The sequence below is a fragment of the Coregonus clupeaformis genome, chromosome 35, assembly GCF_020615455.1.
Source record: "Coregonus clupeaformis isolate EN_2021a chromosome 35, ASM2061545v1, whole genome shotgun sequence".
NCBI classification, from domain to species: domain Eukaryota; kingdom Metazoa; phylum Chordata; class Actinopteri; order Salmoniformes; family Salmonidae; genus Coregonus; species Coregonus clupeaformis.
The window spans coordinates 13,974,286-13,995,028 of NC_059226.1; the positions used below are offsets into that span (position 1 = coordinate 13,974,286).

General features: G+C 41.8%; 1 protein-coding gene across 2 annotated transcripts; it reads left to right on the forward strand.

The window, feature by feature from the left end:
- Positions 1–81: 81 nt before the first annotated feature.
- Positions 82–13,814, forward strand: LOC121551275 (tryptase delta). Of its 2 annotated transcripts, none has more exons than XM_041863843.1 (8): positions 82–115; positions 2,011–2,182; positions 3,182–3,459; positions 4,072–4,211; positions 5,307–5,357; positions 12,885–13,008; positions 13,128–13,203; positions 13,287–13,814. In XM_041863843.1, exons 1-8 carry the CDS (start codon positions 91–93, stop codon positions 13,294–13,296), a joined length of 876 nt encoding a protein of 291 aa, XP_041719777.1. In that variant the 5' UTR covers positions 82–90; the 3' UTR covers positions 13,297–13,814. The 2 variants fall into 2 exon arrangements, with proteins under 2 accessions (XP_041719777.1, XP_041719776.1); XM_041863842.1 differs by lacking the exon at positions 82–115 and adding an exon at positions 1,142–1,246.
- Positions 13,815–20,743: the final 6,929 nt, after the last annotated feature.

A 20,743-nucleotide genomic window follows, 5' to 3' on the forward strand; every position in this document is an offset into this window, starting at 1 on the left:
ATGGTTCCAGTCGTTTTTTCCATTAGCATTTTCGAATCTGAGCGTAAATAGAGCCGAATATATTGATAGAAGTCACTTTGTCCGATTTACATGGTTATCAAAACGTCACGCCAGGGTAAGCTTACACAAAACACGGCCCTTATTTTAAGTGTTTCTAAAATTCCCTATGTGAAAAATGAACAATTTCCCTGTTTGACCGCTAGGTTTTTAGGGAATTATGACACCTCCACTGTGGGGCTCTATTGGTAATGTTATCAATCTAAATCGTTTTCTTCTTATTATTTGGTATAATGGCGTTCGTAACAATTATATGTGCATTCTGCTGTCTACTGTGCGGGTAGATAACAAAGATCCCAAAAAGGAACTAATGCTGGGTAAAAATAAAATCTTTTTTTTTTTTAATTGAGTGAAGTCTGACATATACCAGTAGCCACATTTTGATTTGGTCCATTCTAATTTGCCCATCTAGCAATTATTACCCTCTGGCCTCCACCTAAAGCAAACATTAACCTACAATATGGAGGTAGGTGATAAGTATAGAGTGTGTGTGTGTGAGAGAGAGTGTTTGTGTGTTGATGTTAATGCAAATTGTAAAGCTACACACAAGTCATTGTGTCTGTCTTGTCTGTTGTTTGGTTGGATGCTAACAGGAAGAGCTATAGGTTTTTGGTGACAACTATCTGTAGTTCTGCTGGTCCATGATGCTGCAGGTGAGGTCAGAACATTATTTATCAAAAGGTAATAAAATATTATTTTGACTTACATATTATAATACGGCAGGTTAATGGTTCTTAGGCCGGGATTCAGTCCGTGGAGCGCTGTGCCATTTAAATGTAATTTCAGCCTTGCCTGGTTCCTCTATATAGTAAACACACAAACTCTGGTTGAAAACTAGAAATGGCAGTGGACATTGTTTATTTTATTTAATAGCTTGAGGTAGAAATATCACCTAACTTCATCTCTCTTTTTGAGAATTTGCATTCTCAAAAAGAGAAAAAGCATGATTTTATCAGCAACCCAGATGAGCAGCCTGCTATCATTGGAACTGTTAATCAGATTGCACATGTGTAACATTGATGTAATCTAAGCATGGACTTCTATAAAGCTGGATATCAGTCAGTCAGTCAGTCAGTCAGTCAGTGTGTCTATCCATCAAACAGCTGTCTGGTTGGTTGGATGCTGACAGGAAAAGCTATGGGTTTTTGGGGACTACTGTCTGTAGTTCTGCTGGTCCAAGATGCTGCAGGTGAGGTCAAGAGAAATGTATTTATTAAAAGAGCATTAAATTGTTTTTAGCTTGCGTGGTCCACAGTACCTATTACACTCATCAGATATTGATTGATTCTTTTTTTACTGGTGTTTTAATTTGAGCATCATTAGCCTACATATTTGGGCATATACATTCTTTTTTTATCTGCCTTCCACTGGAACTAAGAACTTCAAGCAGATCTCTCTGTTTTGGCATTAGTAATCACTAAGAGCTCGATTCAATCCGTATCGCTGAAGTTCAGCTTTATAGCTCGATTTAAATGTAAATGTAATTTCCAATTGAGCCGACATATTTAGCATTTACCGTGGCATGAATGCAGTCTCTGCTAATGCGGGAACATTGCCTTTAAATTTCTATTGTATTGTTGCGCAGCTCTTCAGCGCTACGGATATATATCACCACTAAATATACTGTAAATACATATCACCACTATATATTTTTAAAGGGAAATCCCCAGTTGCTACATCCATTTAAGACTTATTAATTAAGTTGATTCTTGAAGAATATAACTTAATAAATGCCTCATGAGTTTAGTTTGTAACCCATCAGAACCCAAAATATAAGCTTATTTTACTCCAATGTTTTTGCAAAGTAAATGTAAACAAACATTAAATAGCCTCAAAACATGCACTAACTTCAGAGTTCTGAAAGGAGCAAGGTATCAAATGCAGACAGGGTTGGTACACGAAACAGGGTCACAGTCTGGCATTCTCTCCACCCTCCAACACCACCCTCTCTAGGGTCAGTTGTGCCCCAGGCTCGGAGCTCTATCGTGGGGGGAAAGGATGCTCCAGAGGGCAGCTGGCCGTGGATAGCCTACCTGGTTATCACTGATGAAGCAGGCACCTTCAGCTGTGGCGGATCCATCCTCACTGAGGAGTGGGTGCTCACTGCTGCACACTGTGTTGACCCGTAAGTGTGTTTGTTTGTGTGTGAAGGAGGCTTGCATGTTGAACTCATGAAAGTGTCTGCTATCAAAATGACATTTTTTCAGTGGTTGTAATTTTCTTAATGTCTCTACAATCAGAAAACCAGTTTACAAACCAGAATGACATCATTATGATTTCATAGGCCAAATTTTGCTTGCTGGAATAGAACCAAAAGCTCTGTATGTGGTTGTATGAAATATGTCAATGTCTTTGTAATGTTTTTATCCAGCCTGGACTAAGGGGTACACATAACGTAGTAAAGTAAATCCGTCAACGTAGTAAAGTAAATCCGTCACATGCCAATTATATGATACGTTTCGTATGGTATGTATTAATTTGTGGATGTCCATCATCCATTTCGTATGATATATAAAAAATTACAATTTGTATGATATGTTACGAATTGTATTTCATACAATATGTTTACGAATTGCAATTTGTACAATATGTTACGAATTTGCTAAATGTATGATATGTTATAAATTCCAATTTGTTGTCGCATGTGACGGATTTACTTTACTACGTTATGTGTACCCCTTAGTCCAGCTAGGCTGGGGGTTAGGAGTTAGGTCAAAGGGTTAAGGTTACGGTTAGCGGAAGGGTTAGATAACATGCTAAGTAGTAGCAAAGTAGCTAAAAAGCAGTAAGTAGTTGCAAAGTTTCTAATTAGTTAAAATGCTAAATTTGTCCGTGATAAGATTCGAACATGCAACCGTTGGGTTGCTAGAAATTCACGTTATAAATTTGTCTGTGATAAGATTCGAACATGCAACCTTTGGGTTGCTAGAAATTCACGTTATACGCCTACCCATCCACCCCGACCAACCACCCTACTTTCGTTTTTGCCTTAAGTAACCGCCTGTCTTATGTAACCATACCAAAAGTAACATATCATACTAATTTTGGGGTTCTGGATTTACGTTTACTATGTTACGCCTAGTCTATGAGACCAGGCTGTTTTATCTGTGTGTGTGTGTATTAGGAATGACAACCCTATTCCAGACCGTTCCTACGTTCGTCTGGGGATACACAGCCTGAATGAGCCATCAGTGTTTCGTCGAACCATCTCACGCATCGTCAGTCACCCACAGTACAAGAAACAGCGTTCGGAACTGCTGCACGACATCGCCTTGGTGAAGCTGAGTATAAAGGTGTCCTTCTCCTCCCTGGTGGAGCCCATGTCCCTGCCCAAACCGAGTGATGCCTTCGGCCCGAAGTCGGAGTGCTGGATCGCTGGCTGGGGCAATGTCGGGAACGATGGTGAGCAAAACACACAGCAACACCAATATACAAACACTCACAGTGCCAGGTTCTAAAGCATAGCTTTGGTTGGTTTTGTCTTGATTGAATGTCAGCATTCAATTCTGAGGGCGACATTTTAGTAGTGCAAAAGTATTGTGCAAAGTGCAACATTTAACACAAACCTCATTATAAACCTGGTGGTTCCAGCCTTGAATGCTGAAAAGCTGATCGGGTATGGTAACCAGTTTATAATAGCAATAAGGCACCTCTGGGGTGTGTGGTATATGGCTAATATACCACATCTAACGGCTGTATCCTGGCACTCTGTGTTGCTTCATGCTTAAGAACAGCCCTTGGCCCTGGTATATTGGCCAATAACCACACCCCCTTCTGCTTTATTGCTTAATTATAATCTGGCAGTGTGATCTATAAACTTTTATTTACTCAGGGGAAACCAATTGAGGCCAGCGTCATATTTTGTTTTCCTCCGTCTTCTGTTGTTTGTAGTTAGTGACTATTTCTCTGTTAAATTCTCCCTCCCCCACTCTAACTGCCCCGCCCGTTCACTCTCTCCTGCAACCCTCTTTCCATCCTACATCTTACTCCCTTCTTCTTTTCCCCTCTCTCCAGTGAAGCTGTCTGGTAATAGGACCCTCCAGGAGCTGAGGCTGCCCATTGTGAGGCGGCTCACCTGTAAGAAAAAGTTTCCGGGCTTCACTGACAACATGATGTGTGCTGGCTCCCTGGATGGAGGGAAAGACTCCTGTCAGGTGAGTTCCCTTACTGGTACGTATACATGTTTTATACAAACACAGACACTCTCTCACACACACACACTAGTGATGCGCCAGTCCCTGCGGGGCGGGCAGGTTTAGGGTCATGAAATATTGTGTGGATGAAGGGCGGGTAGGTTGAATAAAGAGGAGAAAAAAAGAATCCATAACTGTATAATTCTTGTGCAATTCATATCTATAGGCTACATTGAGGTTTTTCTTTCTTTCTTTTTATCTGGCATTAGTGCGTAAGTCTAAGCTTTAGGGCCTAACTGTACGCACGCCGACTGAAACCTGGCACAGTGGACGCTATTCTGTTTCGAAACTGGACTTTATGTTGTGTTATAGCCTATTTATTTTCTAAGCCTATTTTTAATTTCACTAGATGTTTTATTTTATTAATCTGAAGGTATAGGCTATTAGCCCACAGAGGCAGTCGGCCTAAAAGATGTCCATTTATTGTTTCACATTTTGTTTCGTTTCAGCAAAATGATAGGCTACTGTTCAATAAGCCTTTTAATAATAATAATAATAATAATAATATGCCATTTAGCAGATGCTTTTATCCAAAGCGACTTACAGTCGTGCGTGCATACATTTTTGTGTATGGGTGGTCCCTTTCAAATGAATATGCGTAAATTCTCAAGAAAAGCTTCATTGTACAAGGGCAAAGTAGCCTAATTGTACAGTGCATTTTCACAAAAGCATGCCATGCGCAAGGTGTGATTTATTGTTTGACTTTTTCTTCACAAAAGCATGCGCAAGGTCTTAATTTAGGCTATTGTTTGACTTTTTGGTTTCAGCTAAACATTAGGCTACGGTTCAATAGGTCTAAATATTCAATAGATAAATGAAGAAATGTTGAGGAAAAACATAGTTGTTCAATAAATATTCAAGAGAGAAAAAAGGAACTGTACAGAGCATTTTCTATATTTTTGGGTGCGGGGGAACAAACAGCTGACCTACATCACTGACACACACTCTCTTTCTCTCTCTATCCTTCTCTCTCACGCACACACACACACACGTACACACAAACACTTACTTGAATGCTGTAAATGTATGTTTGTGTTGTTTTTCTTTGTTTTACAGGGGGACTCTGGGGGGCCGTTGGTTTGTCGCTCATCTGGAGAGTTTGTCCAGGTAGGAATCGTGAGTTTTGGGCATTCCAAAGGCTGTGGTGTGGAAGGCTTCCCTGGAGTCTACACCCGTGTGGCCCGCTACTTGGACTTCATCCAGGAGACTATAACCTCAGACACACAGGCTTCTGCTGAGGCCTAGGCCACCATGAAACGCTGTCTGGTTACAGTCCATATCCCCCTTTCGCTCTCTCTTCCCTTTCTCTTCGCTTCTGACTCTCAGTTCCATATTGAGTCCTTACTTGAGATGCATCTTGCATTGATTTAAAATATCAAGATATTGGTAATGATTGTGAATTACTTTGTGGTTTTATTCTTTACCAAACCTGGGTTGAAATACTATTTATTTTATTTCAATTATTTTCAAATACATTTCGAAGTAAGTATTTAGACAACTCTTCCTTCAAAATACAAGTCGTTGAATATTGGCATGTATTTGAAATATTGAAATACTCCATGCATTTGAACCCAGGTCTGTTTGGTCCCAGGGGTATTTGAAATGTATTTGGAAACAAGTATTTGAAAATAGTTTCAAATATAATGTATCGGAAATTATTTGAAAATACACAGAAAATACATATTTAAAATAAGCATGTATTTGAACCCAGGTCTGTTGTTAATTTTTTTTACATGAATTATTGACTATGTACATTTCTATAGTAGGTCCTTAGTAAACTGCAAGCATCAACCCTTCTGTTCCAGTGTTTTTGTGTGAGAGTGTCACAAAGTAGAAAGTGACTGGTTCTAGAATCTAGGTTGAGCGGTGTGAAGCAGAGACCAGAGCTAGGGTCCTCTCTTATCATCTGGGCCAGGGGTTCCGATATCAAAGTATACAGCAGGGGAGACAGGGGACATCCTTGTCTGACATCCATGATCAATACATTCCAGGCATGTGCACAGATAGGGCTCCACCAGTGCTCAAGCCTTTTGCCCCTCCTATGAGTAAGTGCCCTTTTGCCCTCCTATCAGCTCGGTGGATTTTTTAAAGTTGAATAATTACTTTATAGTCTCTTTAAAAATATACATTTGAAATGTAATGAATTGCACATCAAACTAGCTCATTTAATTTCTCTTGAATCTTGAAAAATACACCCTCCCCCACTCCCGCCTCAAGCGCGCACTCGCCTGACTTCTGCATGTAGTGCACTGTACTGGCTACGGGTGGTGAGTTTGAATACTGGTAGGCTACTTTTGAGTTGGACCTGTCATGTATGTCTCTTACTGTTATGGACAGAGAAGGGGGCAATTCACGTGTTTGTTAGTAAGAGGCAGATGCAAACTCAAGTAAAAAATTGTTTGTTTTGACAGTTTTGCTAAATAGCTAGGTACTAGCTATGATCAGCTGATAGCCTCTTTTCCCAATGTCACTCATTATCCCACTGGGCACACAGTGGTTGAATCAACGTTGTTTCCATGTAATTTGAATGAAATTATGTTGAACCAACATGGAATAGACGTTGAATTGACGTCTGTGCCCAGTGGGACGTCTCTAGTTAGTAGCCTACTAGGAGTCACTGGCAGGAGTGATGAGTGTGTTGTTGCATGAAATAAATAGGCCAATGCAACAAAATAAAAAAAGATATAATCTGATACAGAAACAGTTAGTAAATTATGAATTTCGAGTTATGAATATGAATTATGAAGTTTTCTTTCTTCTGGGGGCACCCTTTTTTTCATTTTGAGAACCTGCATCCCCAAAGGTCTGTGCACGGCCCTGCTACATGCAGCAAAGTTTAATGAGATAGTGGTGGAAACACTTCCTATTCAAAGAAGGTGTTACAGATCCACTGCTAGAAAAGTCGCTTTTTTTCTCCTCATTGTCATGTTACGTGGAGAGCGTTTGAGTGTCTTCTAACAGTGCAAGACAGTCGAGTGAGTTTTACTCTAGAAGGTCAGATACTTATTAGATTGGCACCGTGAAAATGCACAAATACAGATTTGACACTAGATTGGAGAAAACACTGACGGTGACTATAGCTCTTCCAACGTCGTGCCGCGTGACAACTTTCCGAGAATCATATCTGTACATCACACTCAAGCTTTGCGTGTATTTCTCGTTTTCCTCTAAAAAAATGAATTAGCAAATCAGATATGCGGCCCGCTTTCTGTGGGCAAGTGTGTCAGCAGGGCCCTGCACAGACCTTTGGGGGGCAGGCGCTCATTGAAAAATGGGCAGTACACACGGCCCTGAAAAATGGCAGTAACCTGGCAGTACAGATGCCACAGATGCACCACCCAAGCTCCATCCACTCTTCTCCGTGGATCTGGCCTAATTTTCAGCAGCAACAATTTTGTTATTTGATTTTACATTGGGGCCATTTTCTGTTGTCTAAGTAGTTCAACACAGAGTGTTATTAAAGCATTAGTATAGTGTTATGTCAAGAGGTGAACATTTGATCAGGTTATTTGGATCTGAGTTGAGCAGAGTGAAGTAGAGGGAGACACAAAGATCATTTTCAAACATTTATTTTAAGGCATGGTCCTGTCCATAACTATTCAATCAAGTATCAACACATATGATTGATTTTGTTATTTTACATTGTATCAAAATCGAAAGGCTCTGTGACAGACTGGTGTCCTGTCCAGGGTGTGTACTTGTACATCAAGCTGCCTCGTGGTATAGAAACAGGAGATAGGCTTCTGCCCTATAGGCCGTTCTGGCTCGGACAAGGCTACTTTCTTACTTATAAAACCTTAATAAGTTACTTAACAAACATTACAAGATAAAATCATACCAAATAACAAAAAAACGGAAACCAAATCATAAGAATTGGTGCAGCCCAGAAGGCAGACGTCCTTCTTTTTCAAGGCTTTTTCAAGGCCCCCATTACTATTAACTCTAAGGAACCACCATGTCTCTGGACTGCATCGTCTACCGTGGGCGGCAGCACCTCAAACAGAATTAAACAAGGCTTTAATACAATTGAGGTGAACATACAGTACAATTAGATAATTAACCAATGACATCACTTTGAGAGTTAACGAGGCAACCTGTGACAGTTAAAATCCTATTTCAAAGAGGTTTCCACATTTTGAACTGTCAGTAATGGATCATCAGCATATAATCATTCTTCACTTGAATTCCTTGGTTATTTCCCTTGTGGTTCTTGGGAGAAAACAAATAAGAGGCAGGGCTGCCAAGTTTTGTAGACAGCTTGGAGTGAGATTTGCTATTGTGAATTTCATTGCCCCCTGGCACAATCCCTATATGGGGGTTCAAGGGGTCCTCCCCAATAAATGTTTTACTGTTTTAAAGCAAATGTCCTGCAATTCAATGTATTTTTACATGGCTTAGGCCTATGACCAGGGAGGCAAACTGAATTTGTTAAAATCACAGGTCAGGTGTATTCAGGATGCTTTGAACATTGAATGCATAATCAAAATTCGAAGACTTCAGTACTTTGAGATTTTGAGGGGATTAAATTTTTTTTTATATATATACATACAGTACCAGTCAAAAGTTTGGACACACCTACTCATTCAAGGGTTTTTCTTTATTTTTACTATTTTCTACATTGTAGAATAATAGTGAAGACATCAAAACTATGAAATAACACATATGGAATCATGTAGTAACCAGAAAAGTGTTAAACTAATCAAAATATATTTCAGATTTCAGATTCTTCAAAGTAGCCACCCTTTGCCTTGATGACAGCTTTGCACACTCTTGGCATTCTCTCAACCAGCTTCATTAGGTAGTCACCTGGAATTCATTTCAATGAACAGGTATGCCTTGTTAAAAGTTAATTTGTGGAATTCCTTTCCTTCTTAATGCGTTTGAGCCAATCAGTTGTGTTGTGACGAGGTAGGGGTGGTATACAGAAGATAGCCCTATTTGGTAAAAGACCAAGTCCATATTATGGCAAGAACAGCTCAAATAAGCAAAGAGAAACGACAGTCCATCATTACTTTAAGACATGAAGGTCAGTCAATCCGGAAAAGTTTCTTCAAGTGCAGTCGCAAAAACCATCAAGTGCTATGATGAAACTGGCTTTCATGAGGACCGCCACAGGAAAGGAAGACCCAGAGTTACCTCTGCTGCAGAGGATAAGTTCATTAGAGTTACCAGCCTCAGAAATTGCAACCCAAATAAATGCTTCACAGAGTTCAAGTAACAGACACATCTCAACATCAACTGTTCAGAAGAGACTGCGTGAATCAGGCCTTCATGGACCGCAGAGTGAAGGAAAAGCAGCCCACAAGTGCTCAGCATATGTGGGAGGTCCTTCAAGACTGTTGGAAAAGCATTCCAGGTGAAGCTTGTTGAGAGAATGCCAATAGTGTGCAAAGATGTCATAAAGGCTAAGGGTGGCTACTTTGAAGAATCTCAAATATAAAATATATTTTGATTTGTTTAACACTTTTTGGGTTACTACATGATTCCATATGTGTTATTTCATAGTTTTGATGTCTTCACTATTATTCTATAATGTAGAAAATAGTAAAAATAAAGAAAAACCCTGGAATGAGTTGGTGTGTCCAAACCTTTAACTGGTACTGTAATTTCCGACATTTGGTAGGCTATTTGTTAGCCAACTTGTCTATAATTAGTTAGGCCTACATTCAGCTGTCATTAGACCTAGGCCAAGCCTCCCTATTATCCCTAGAAGACAACAAGTGGTGCTCACCAGAACAATGGAATAAATTGATAGAATGAATGCATCAATAATATGCCTAATCTAGGCTAGTTGACATCAGTAAAGTTCTCTTCCATTTCTGCTCGCAGAGCGATGACGTGTAGCCTAGGGACTGGGGAGAAAATTTAATAGCTTAACTCTAAAACAGCAGAAAGATTTCCTGCTAAATTTCCAAATGACATCAGTTTGCACGGTTTCAAGGAAATCCAAGGTGTGAAAACGATCCAACCTGAATCTGAAAAGATTTCAGTTCGTCATTTTAGGTGGTTGAAATAGCCTATGTCAGCTTTTATGTTGATGACAAAAACAGCATGTTTGCACGGTCCCTAACCGCGCATTCCCATTCTCCCAAGATGCTAAAAAGAAATAAATCATATTTCTCCGCCCCAATTCCCCTGAAACAAAATTAACATTTGGTGTATTACTTTACCGCAATAAATTATATTAGGCTACATGTGAGAGTTACAGTTAAAGTCGGAAGTTTACGTACACTTAGGTTGGAGTCATTAAAACTCATTTTTCAACCACTCCACAAATTTCTTATTAACAAACTATAGTTTTGGCAAGTCGGTTAGGACATCTACTTTGTGCATGACACAAGTAATTTTTCCAACAATTGTTTACAGACAGATTATTTCACTTATAATTCACTGTATCACAATTCCAGTGGGTCAAAAGTTTACATACACTAAGTTGTCTGTGCCTTTAAACAGCGTGGAAAATTCCAGAAAATGATGTCATGGCTTTAGAAGCTTCTGATAGGCTAATTGACATCATTTTAGTCAATTGGAGTTGTACCTGTGGATGTATTTCAAGGCCTACCTTCAAACTCAGTGCCTCTTTGCTTGACATCATGGGAAAATCAAAAGAAATCAGCTAAGACCTTTAAAATTAAATGTGAGGAATTGTGAAAAACTGAGTTTAAATGTATTTGGCTAAGGTGTATGTAACTTTCGACTTCAACTGTATGTAAGGGATAATCAATGAGGGGCTATGCGTTCTCCGGAAAATAATCAATGATGTGGAAGGCGTGCTCCACGCGTTAGTGGAATAGAACTAACCTTCCACAGAGTTGCATTATTTTATAGAGAATGCATAGAGCCCCGAGTTGATTATCCCTTTTATACCATAGCTATAATTTAAAACATTTACCTCTAGAAATGTGTTCATTTGCTGGTAGAAATGTGTTCAACATCCACTGAAGTATCTAGGAAGTTTACTAGATAGAGACAGTAGTTGTCTTGGTAACCAAACATCAGACTTGCTAGATTAGCTGACCAAACCATCAGTCCTAGCTTGCTATTATGAAAATCGAATTGAACAATGCCAATAATATGTTTTCAATTCGATTTTTGCTTTCAAAAACAGCTCAAACATAGAACATGTAAGAATGAACTATAGCCATTGAATTCTACTGCGCAAATATACGGTGCACGCTCTAGAATGCCCTTCAAGCCAATCAGAAACAAGTAGGCAACAATGCCATGCTACACTATATATACAAAAGTAGGTGGACACCCCTTCAAATTAGTGGATTCGGCTATTTCAGCCACACCCGTTGCTGACAGGTGTATAAAATCGAGCACACAGTCATGCAATCTCCATAGACAAACATTGGCAAGAGCTCAGTGGCTTTCAACGTGGCACCTTTCCAACAAGTCAGTTCGTCAAATTTCTGCCCTGCTAGAGCTGCCCTGGTCAACTGTAAGTGCTGTTATTGTGAAGTAGAAATGTCTAGAAGCAACAATGGCTCAGCCGCGAAGTGGTAGGCCACACAAGCTCACAGAACGGGACCGCCGAGTGCTGAAGCACGTAAAAATTGTCTGTCCTTGGTTGTAACTCTCACTACCGAGTTCTAAACTGCCTCTGGAAGAAACGTCAGCACAAGAACTGTTCGTTGGGATCTTCATGAAATGGGTTTCCATGGCCAAGCAGCCGCACACAACCCTAAGATCACCATACTCAATGCCAAGCATCGGCTGGAGTGGTGTAAAGCTCTCCGCCATTGGACTCTGGAGCAGTGGAAACGCGTTCTCTGGAGTGAAGAATCACACTTCGCCATCTGGCAGTCCAACGGACGATTCTGGGTTTGGCGGATGCCAGGAGAACACTAGCTGCCCCAATGCATAGTGCCAACTGTAAAGTTTGGTGGAGGAGGAATAATGGTCTGGGGCTATTTTTCATGGTTCAGGCTAGGCTCCTTAGTTTCAGTGAAGGGAAATCTTAACGCTACAGCATACAATTACATTCTAGACGATTCTGTGTTCCAACTTTGTGGCAACAGTTTGGGGAAGGCCCTTTCCTGTTACAGCATGACAATGCCCCCGTGCAAAAAGCAAGGTCCATACAGAAATGGTTTGTCGAGATCGGTGTGGAAGAACTTGACTGGCCTGCACAGAGCCCTGACCTCAACCCCATAGAACATCTTTGGGATGAATTGGAACGCCGACTGCGAGCCAGGCCTAATCGCCCAACATCAGTGCCCGACCTCACTAATGCTTCTAGTGGAAAGCCTTCCCAGAAGAGTGGAGGCTGTTATAGCAGCAAAGTGGGGACCAACTCCATATTAATGCCCATGATTTTGGAATGAGATGTTCGACGAGCAGGTGTCCACATACTTTTGGTAATGTAGTGTAAGTGTGTTCACTGTGAAGTTTGTGTTTTCTCAGTTGTATTCGATTTGACTGTGTATTGACCATGTTTTGTGGTTAATGTGTGGTATATCTGTCATGTGGTCCTCTGTAGCTCAGCTGGTAGAGCACGGCGCTTGTAACGCCAAGGTAGTGGGTTCGATCCCCGGGACCACCCATACACAAAAATGTATGCACGCATGACTGTAAGTCGCTTTGGATAAAAGCGTCTTCTAAATGGCATATTATTATTATTATTATCAGAGGGATCTGAGGTGCAGACAGCAGACGATGGGAGTGGAGGTGTTTGGGGTGGAGAGGACAGTGGACTCAGTGGAGGACATCCCAGCCACTTGGCAGTGTTGGCACTGTTACTTCTTCCCTGACGGTTAGGAGGACGCCACTCGACTTGTACAGTCAATCAAGCAAATTATATTTACATACAGGACACCACTGCTCCAGTCATCACTTTCTCCCTTTGTGATGTCATATCCCGTTTCTGTTTAGGCACCTGGCCAGCCGTGTGCAGGTGGGCTCTCCGTCAACATGAGGCTCTTGATGGTCCCACTCCAAATACACACAGGTACACACATACACAGGAACACACACAAACCACTAACCCCTAAGTTTCCAACATGACCTGTGTGTGTGTCCTGTGTGTTACAGGAGGAGTTGAAGGTGGCGTACCTGCAGCAGCACCTAGAGCTCCACGCCATGATGTGTGACTCCTTGCAGTTCCTGTTACTACGAGTGACGTCATCATGTTCGCCCGCTAGGACTTCTTCCCCTCGTGCCGACCCCCGGGGGCACCTTCAACACCTCCTCACCTTGAGGACACACTGTGGCTGCGTCTCAATAGTCTAGTAGCTTCCTTTCACAGGCACTTTAGTGAGGACAATACTATTCTGGTTAGCACTTGTCACTAGTATGTACAGAAGCCCTTGAGATCTTTTGTTTTTGATTTTGTGATACTGTTTTTACTGTCTTCTTTTGTATGAGGTGCACTGAAACACATTCCAATCAACTCTGTTGATATGGCAATCACAAGAGTTACAGTTGTGTCAGTTAGTGTGAATTAAAATAAAATGTATTATTTCATGTCTTGTATATTTCCCATGCTTAATTTCTGTTAAGCACTTTATCCTTTAGTGAGAATTCCAGTAACTGCTACTTTGCTTTGGTTCTGATTTGATCAACCCATTAATGTTTTAAGAATAAAGTTATAAATAAAATGAGGCTCATGCTTGTCTGACTCAACAAGTAATGTTATTGTTTGTAGATCTTATTCAACTGATTTCCTAGGAATGTGACAGCCTTTGAAAAACACGTACAGTAGGGAAAAAAGTATTTAGTCAGCCACCAATTGTGCAAGTCCTCCCACTTAAAAAGATGAGAGAGGCCTGTAATTTTCATCATAGGTACACGTCAACTATGACAGACAAATTGAGAAAAAAAAATCCAGAAAATCACATTGTAGGATTTTTTATGAATTTATTTGTAAATTATGGTGGAAAATAAGTATTTGGTCACCTACAAACAAGCAAGATTTCTGGCTCTCACAGACCTGTAACTTCTTCTTTAAGAGGCTCCTCTGTCCTCCACTTGTTACCTGTATTAATGGCACCTGTTTGAACTTGTTATCAGTATAAAAGACACCTGTCCACAACCTCAAACAGTCACACTCCAAACTCCACTATGGCCAAGACCAAAGAGCTGTCAAAGGACACCAGAAACAAAATTGTAGACCTGCACCAGGCTGGGAAAGACTGAATCTGCAATAGGTAAGCAGCTTGGTTTGAAGAAATCAACTGTGGGAGCAATTATTAGGAAATGGAAGACATACAAGACCACTGATAATCTCCCTCGATCTGGGGCTCCACGCAAGATCTCACCCCGTGGGGTCAAAATGATCACAAGAACGGTGAGCAAAAATCTCAGAACCACACGGGGGGACCTAGTGAATGACCTGCAGAGAGCTGGGACCAAAGTAACAAAGCCTACCATCAGTAACACACTACGCCGCCAGGGACTCAAATCCTGCAGTGCCAGACGTGTCCCCCTGCTTAAGCCAGTACATGTCCAGGCCCGTCTGAAGTTTGCTAGAGTGCATTTGGATGATCCAGAAGAGGATTGGGAGAATGTCATATGGTCAGATGAAACCAAAATAGAACTTTTTGGTAAAAACTCAACTCGTCGTGTTTGGAGGACAAAGAATGCTGAGTTGCATCCAAAGAACACCATACCTACTGTGAAGCATGGGGGTGGAAACATCATGCCTTGGGGCTGTTTTTCTGCAAAGGGACCAGGACGACTGATCCGTGTAAAGGAAAGAATGAATGGGGCCATGTATCGTGAGATTTTGAGGGCATTGAAGATGAAACGTGGCTGGGTCTTTCAGCATGACAATGATCCCAAACACACCGCCCGGGCAACGAAGGAGTGGCTTCGTAAGAAGCATTTCAAGGTCCTGGAGTGGCCTAGCCAGTCTCCAGATCTCAACCCCATAGAAAATCTTTGGAGGGAGTTGAAAGTCCGTGTTGCCCAGCGACAGCCCCAAAACATCACTGCTCTAGAGGAGATCTGTATGGAGGAATGGGCCAAAATACCAGCAACAGTGTGTGAAAACCTTGTGAAGATTTACAGAAAACGTTTGACCTCTGTCATTGCCAACAAAGGGTATATAACAAAGTATTGAGAAACTTTTGTTATTGACCAAATACTTATTTTCCACCATAATTTGCAAATAAATTCATAAAAAATCCTACAATGTGATTTTCTGGAGAAAAAAAATCTCATTTTATCTGTCATAGTTGACGTGTACCTATGATGAAAATTACAGGCCTCTCTCATCTTTTTAAGTGGGAGAACTTGCACAATTGGTGGCTGACTAAATACTTTTTTCCCCCACTGTATGTGTGTGTATTAATACTCTAGAACATATTGCAAGGCAGACAGACTGCATTGACATTCCATACCAAACTGTCTCTACTTTTCTTATTCCCCCATACATAAAATAGCAGTAAGACAAAAGTCTTCATTCATTCGACTTCACTAACAACAAGAGGGCTTTGTTTGAGCCTATTTCTTCCTATTAAATTAAATAAGAGGTAGGCCTACCTGTTGGACAGACGCAATTATGCTATCCGTAGATTTGTCAGTATGGCCAAATCCTCCAATGCTGTTACCATGCACTCCTTAAATACCTCCGTGTCTGAGAACGGCTTGGTGTCTTTGGTTAAAGCCAGGGCTCAAATTGAGTGAGTGTATGCCATAACCTTTCTTAAAGAAACGGGGGAAAAGGATACCAATTATCAGCTTTATATTTTGAAATAAATAAATAAAAAGTATCCAGATAATATAAAGTGTTCTATAACTATTGTCGTGGAAATTCTAATTAATTAATGAGGAGAGACAAGGTCAATCACCAATCAGGATTTTACTTTATTCAAAACGTATAAGGGAGCAGGTCACACCACACACACAAATTAATAGAGAGAGTGCTCTTCAATAATGAGGCTGGTCGACCCTACACACTCTTGAGTGTTGGGCCGAGAGCTCTGACATACAGAGATAAACAGAGGTCTTATATAGTTGACCTATAAATGCTTAGTCATGGCTGGTTCCACCACAACTGTCTCAATATGTCGAACCAACAGATATCTACTGGATGTGGTAGCCAAGTAGTCCTCTGTGTTCTCATGCGAGTACTAAGAACTGTTTGTTCTTAGAATAGAGGATAAGGAGAGACTTCGTTCGGAACAGAGATACCTTGTGTTCGAACATGCAAGTTTCAGAGTACAGAGGGTGGGGTAAGAACACGAGATGTGAACAGCCGTGGTGGACCAGGTACAGAGTTATGTTAAAACAGCAACTTACACAACCAGAGTAACAGGATTGTACACACCTATCATTTATATTAACCTTAAATAATGCTAATACACATTTTTTCTCTCACACTATGCTTCACTCTGTGATGCCTTATGCTAGAAACATGCTTTAAAATGCCCACAAAAGATGTAAATCTGTTGCATATGGGGATATATTGATTCGTCTCTATGACATTCTGAAGCTGAGCTGCTGCCTTCAATATTCGAGGAGACAAAAATTGGACTTTGCTATTCTGTCCCTATTAATTGAGCTTTTCACTTTCTGAAAAGAGAAGATGTTTAAACCCAGGCATCTTTTAGGGAAGCACTTCTGTTATTGGGTTAAGCAACGGACAAGTAGCCAGCAGTTGAAGCTTACATTTTTCTGCGTCGGTCGAGCCACTGTCTGGGTGGAAAGGTGACTTTGAAAGTGCCGTGCTTAGATTCATAAGGATGTCTAATGTTTATTATTTGCAAACAGCAACCATTTCTTGGAAACAAGACACTCTGGTTTGTAATTATCAGGTATTGTGTGTAGATGGGTGAGAAAAACGATCCATTTAATCCATTTTGAATTCAGGCTGTAACAACAAAATGTGTAAGTCAAGGGGTATGAATAATTTCTGAAGGCACTGTACGTGAGAATGCTGTTCATTGACTGAAGCTCAGTGTTCAATACCATAGTGCCCTCCAAGCTCATCACTAAACTAAGGACCCTGGGAATGAACACCTCCCTCTACAACTGGATCCTGGACTTGCTGGCGGGGCGCGACCCAGGTGGTGAGGGTAAGCAACAACATATCCGCCACGCAGTCCCTCAATACGGCAGTCGTAGGTGTACTCCCTGTTCACCCACGACTGCCTGGCCGCGCATGACTCCAACACCGTCATTAAGTTTGCAGACGACACAACGGTGGTAGGCCTGATCACCGACGACGGTGAGACAGCATGTAGGGAGGAGGTCAGAGACCTGGCAGTATGGTGCCAGGACAACAAGACAAAGGAGCTGATCGTGGACTACAGGAAACGGAGGGCCGGGCACACCCCCATTCACATCGACAAAAAGTTATACAGCTGCACCATTGAGAGCATTTTGGTATGGCAACTGCTTGGCATCCGACTATAAGGCGCTACAGAGGGTAGTGGGTACGGCCCAGTACATCACTGGGGCCGAGCTCCCTGCCATCCAGGACCGCTGTACCAGGCGGTGTCAGAGGAAGGCCCTAAAAAAGACTCCAGCCATCCAAGTCATAGACTGTTCTCTCTTCTACCGCATGGCAAGCGATACCAGAGCACCAAGTCTGGGACCAAAACGCTCCTGAACAGCTTCATCCCCCAAGCCATAAGACTGCTGAACAGTTAATCAAATGGCTACTCTGACTATTTGCATTGACCCCCTTTTTATTTGCACTTACTCTCTTGCACTGGCTTTATGCACACTCACTGGACTTTACCCACACACTCACACATACTACACAGACACACACACAGACACACACACAAACACACACACACAGACACTACATATGCTCACACACACAAAACAAACACATATTGACGCCACACACATTCACACATAGAAACACTTTCACATGTACATATTACCTCAATTACCTCAACTACGTCGTACCCCTGCACATTGACTCGGTACCGGAACTCCTTGTATATAGTCTCGTTATTGTTATGTTATTGTGTTACTATTTCCTTTTTTGGGCAAATGTATCTTACTTTTTAACTCTGCATTGTTGGGAAAGGGCTCGTAAGTAAGCATTTCACGGTAAAGTCTACACCTGTTGTATTCGGCGCATGTGACAAATAATATTTGATTTTATTTGTTCAGATCCCCCTGCTGTTCTTCACCCTTCGGTGCTGTCTGCTGACCATCGCTGAGGCCAGGAAGAAGTCCAGCTGAAGTTGGAGCCAAGCTCATCGCCATGCAACGCTCTACTGACTGAGGTATTGTAAACTAACTATGCTTTGAGTAGCAACTGACTGACTGATTGACAGGCAGTCATGCAGGCAGAGACACACACACATATTTGACTTGACCTTATATTGACAGCACTCTACTCACAGATATCCCCCCTCTACCTTTCCCTGCCATTCATCTCCCTGTCTCCACCCTAGGTGCCACCTGGTCTCCCATCTCCTTCATAGTGGCCTCAGCTGGACCCCACCGTATAACCTCTTGGTCTAGTCAATATAAGGTCAAGTCAAATGTGAGTGAGTGTCTCTGCCAGTTGCTACTTCAAGCATAGTCTCCCTCGGTCAGTAGAGCGTTGCATGGCGATGAACTTGGCTCCAATTTCAGTTGGCGGACTTCTTCCTGGCCTCAGCGATGGTCAGCAGACTTCACCAAGGGGTGAAGGACAGCAGGGGGATCTGATAGGTGCTCACCTCTCCTGCAATAGAAGTGTTCAATGCAGAACAAAGCTAGTCCCAGATCTGTATGTCCTCTCACCCACATCTACTAATCATAGACCAGGGGGTCAACCTGAAGTTATAGAAAGGATGAGAGAGAGAATTCACCATCAGAGTAGGAGTGCTGATCTAGGATCAGGTCCACTCTGTCCATATAATACTAGTATTCATTATGATTACATTTTAGTCATTTAGCAGACGCTCTTATCCAGAGCGACCTACAGCTTAGTGAGTGCATACATTTTCATACTGGCCCCCCGTGGGAATCGAACACACAACCCTGGTGTCGCAAACGCCATGCTCTACCAACTGAGCTACACGAGACTATGATCTTACCTTTTGCAAATTCTTAGTCTGGATTGTTCTCTTGGGTCAAAGTGGACCCTGTACCTAAATATGATTAGTACTGTAAATCTATATGTACATGTACTAGCTAGCTAGCTAGCGCTGTAGTAGCACCTAATATAGGATACTTGAATCAGCTGTTATAGATGATTGTAAGTAAGCATTTCACTGTAAGGTCTACACCTGTTGTATTTGGCGCATGTGATAAATACAATTTGATTTGATCATTGCCGAGAAAAAGTTAATTCGGGGACGAATATTCATCTTAATGATGAAAATTCTAGCTTGTAGAGAGTTTGAAGCTGTGACCATTTTGAGAGGTCCGCTTCTACTCACTTATATATTCCTGGGACTCCTCAACATTCACAACATCAACCAATTCCAAATCTGCCTGTGCTCAAAAATAACCTTTACCTGGACTTTTTCAAGGACCACTTCCAAACAAACTCACAGGACTCCATTTGGGGTATATATACAACTCATCCCCTGCTTTAATAACCATGTAATAGTTAGCCTAAAATATTCTGTAAATTGGGAATGAGGGCGCACAGCAATTACAGTACATTGCAATATTATCTATTTTCACACCTATGATTCCCAATAGAGTGCTTGATTGGAGATCTAAAGATGGCGGATTTGCCACTGGAAAGGCGCATATCAGATATGCCGCCATTCACGAATGTTGGAGTGGACTTGTTCAGTCCCATTGAAAACAAAAACGGAAGAGGTACAGTAAAGAGGTGTGGAGTAATCTTCACTTGGGGTGCAATTGCGGCTCGCAATTCGGGGCGCTCCTGCATGTGGGCATTCCTGCATCTACAGGAAGCTAGCTAGCTGTCCAAGATGTTCAAACATTCATAGATGACCAGCAGGGTCAAATAATAATCACAGTGGTTGTAGAGGTCGCAACTGGTCAGTACATCAGGAGTAAATGTCACTTGGCTTTCCATAGCTGGGCATTTTGAGGTAGAAATAGCAGGTGCGGTAGAGAGAGAGAGTTGAAAACAGCAGGTCTGGGACAAGGTAGCACGTCCGGTGAACAGGTCAGGGTTCCATAGCCGCAGGCAGAAGAGTGGAAACTGGAGCAGCAGCACGACCAGGTGGACTGGGGACAGCCAGGAGTCATCAAGCTAGGTAGTCCTAAGGCATGGTCCTAGGGCTCAGGTCCTCTGGGAGGGGAGGGAGAGAGGGAGAGAGAGATAATTAGAGGGAGCATACTTCAATTCACACAGGACACCAGATAAGACAGGAGAATAACACCAGATATAACAGACTGACCCTAGCCCCCCGGCACATAGACTATTGCAGCATAGATACTGGAGGCTGAGGGGGGGCTAGGGTCAGCAATGATGACTGCTCTTGAGGAGGTTGCTGTTGATTCTGCTATAGCAGCAGTTATATCAGAACTGGAGGGCATAACTTAATTGAAAGAACAGCAAATAACAGCATTCAAGGCTTTTCTTGGGAGAGAAGATGTTTTTGCTCTTCTTC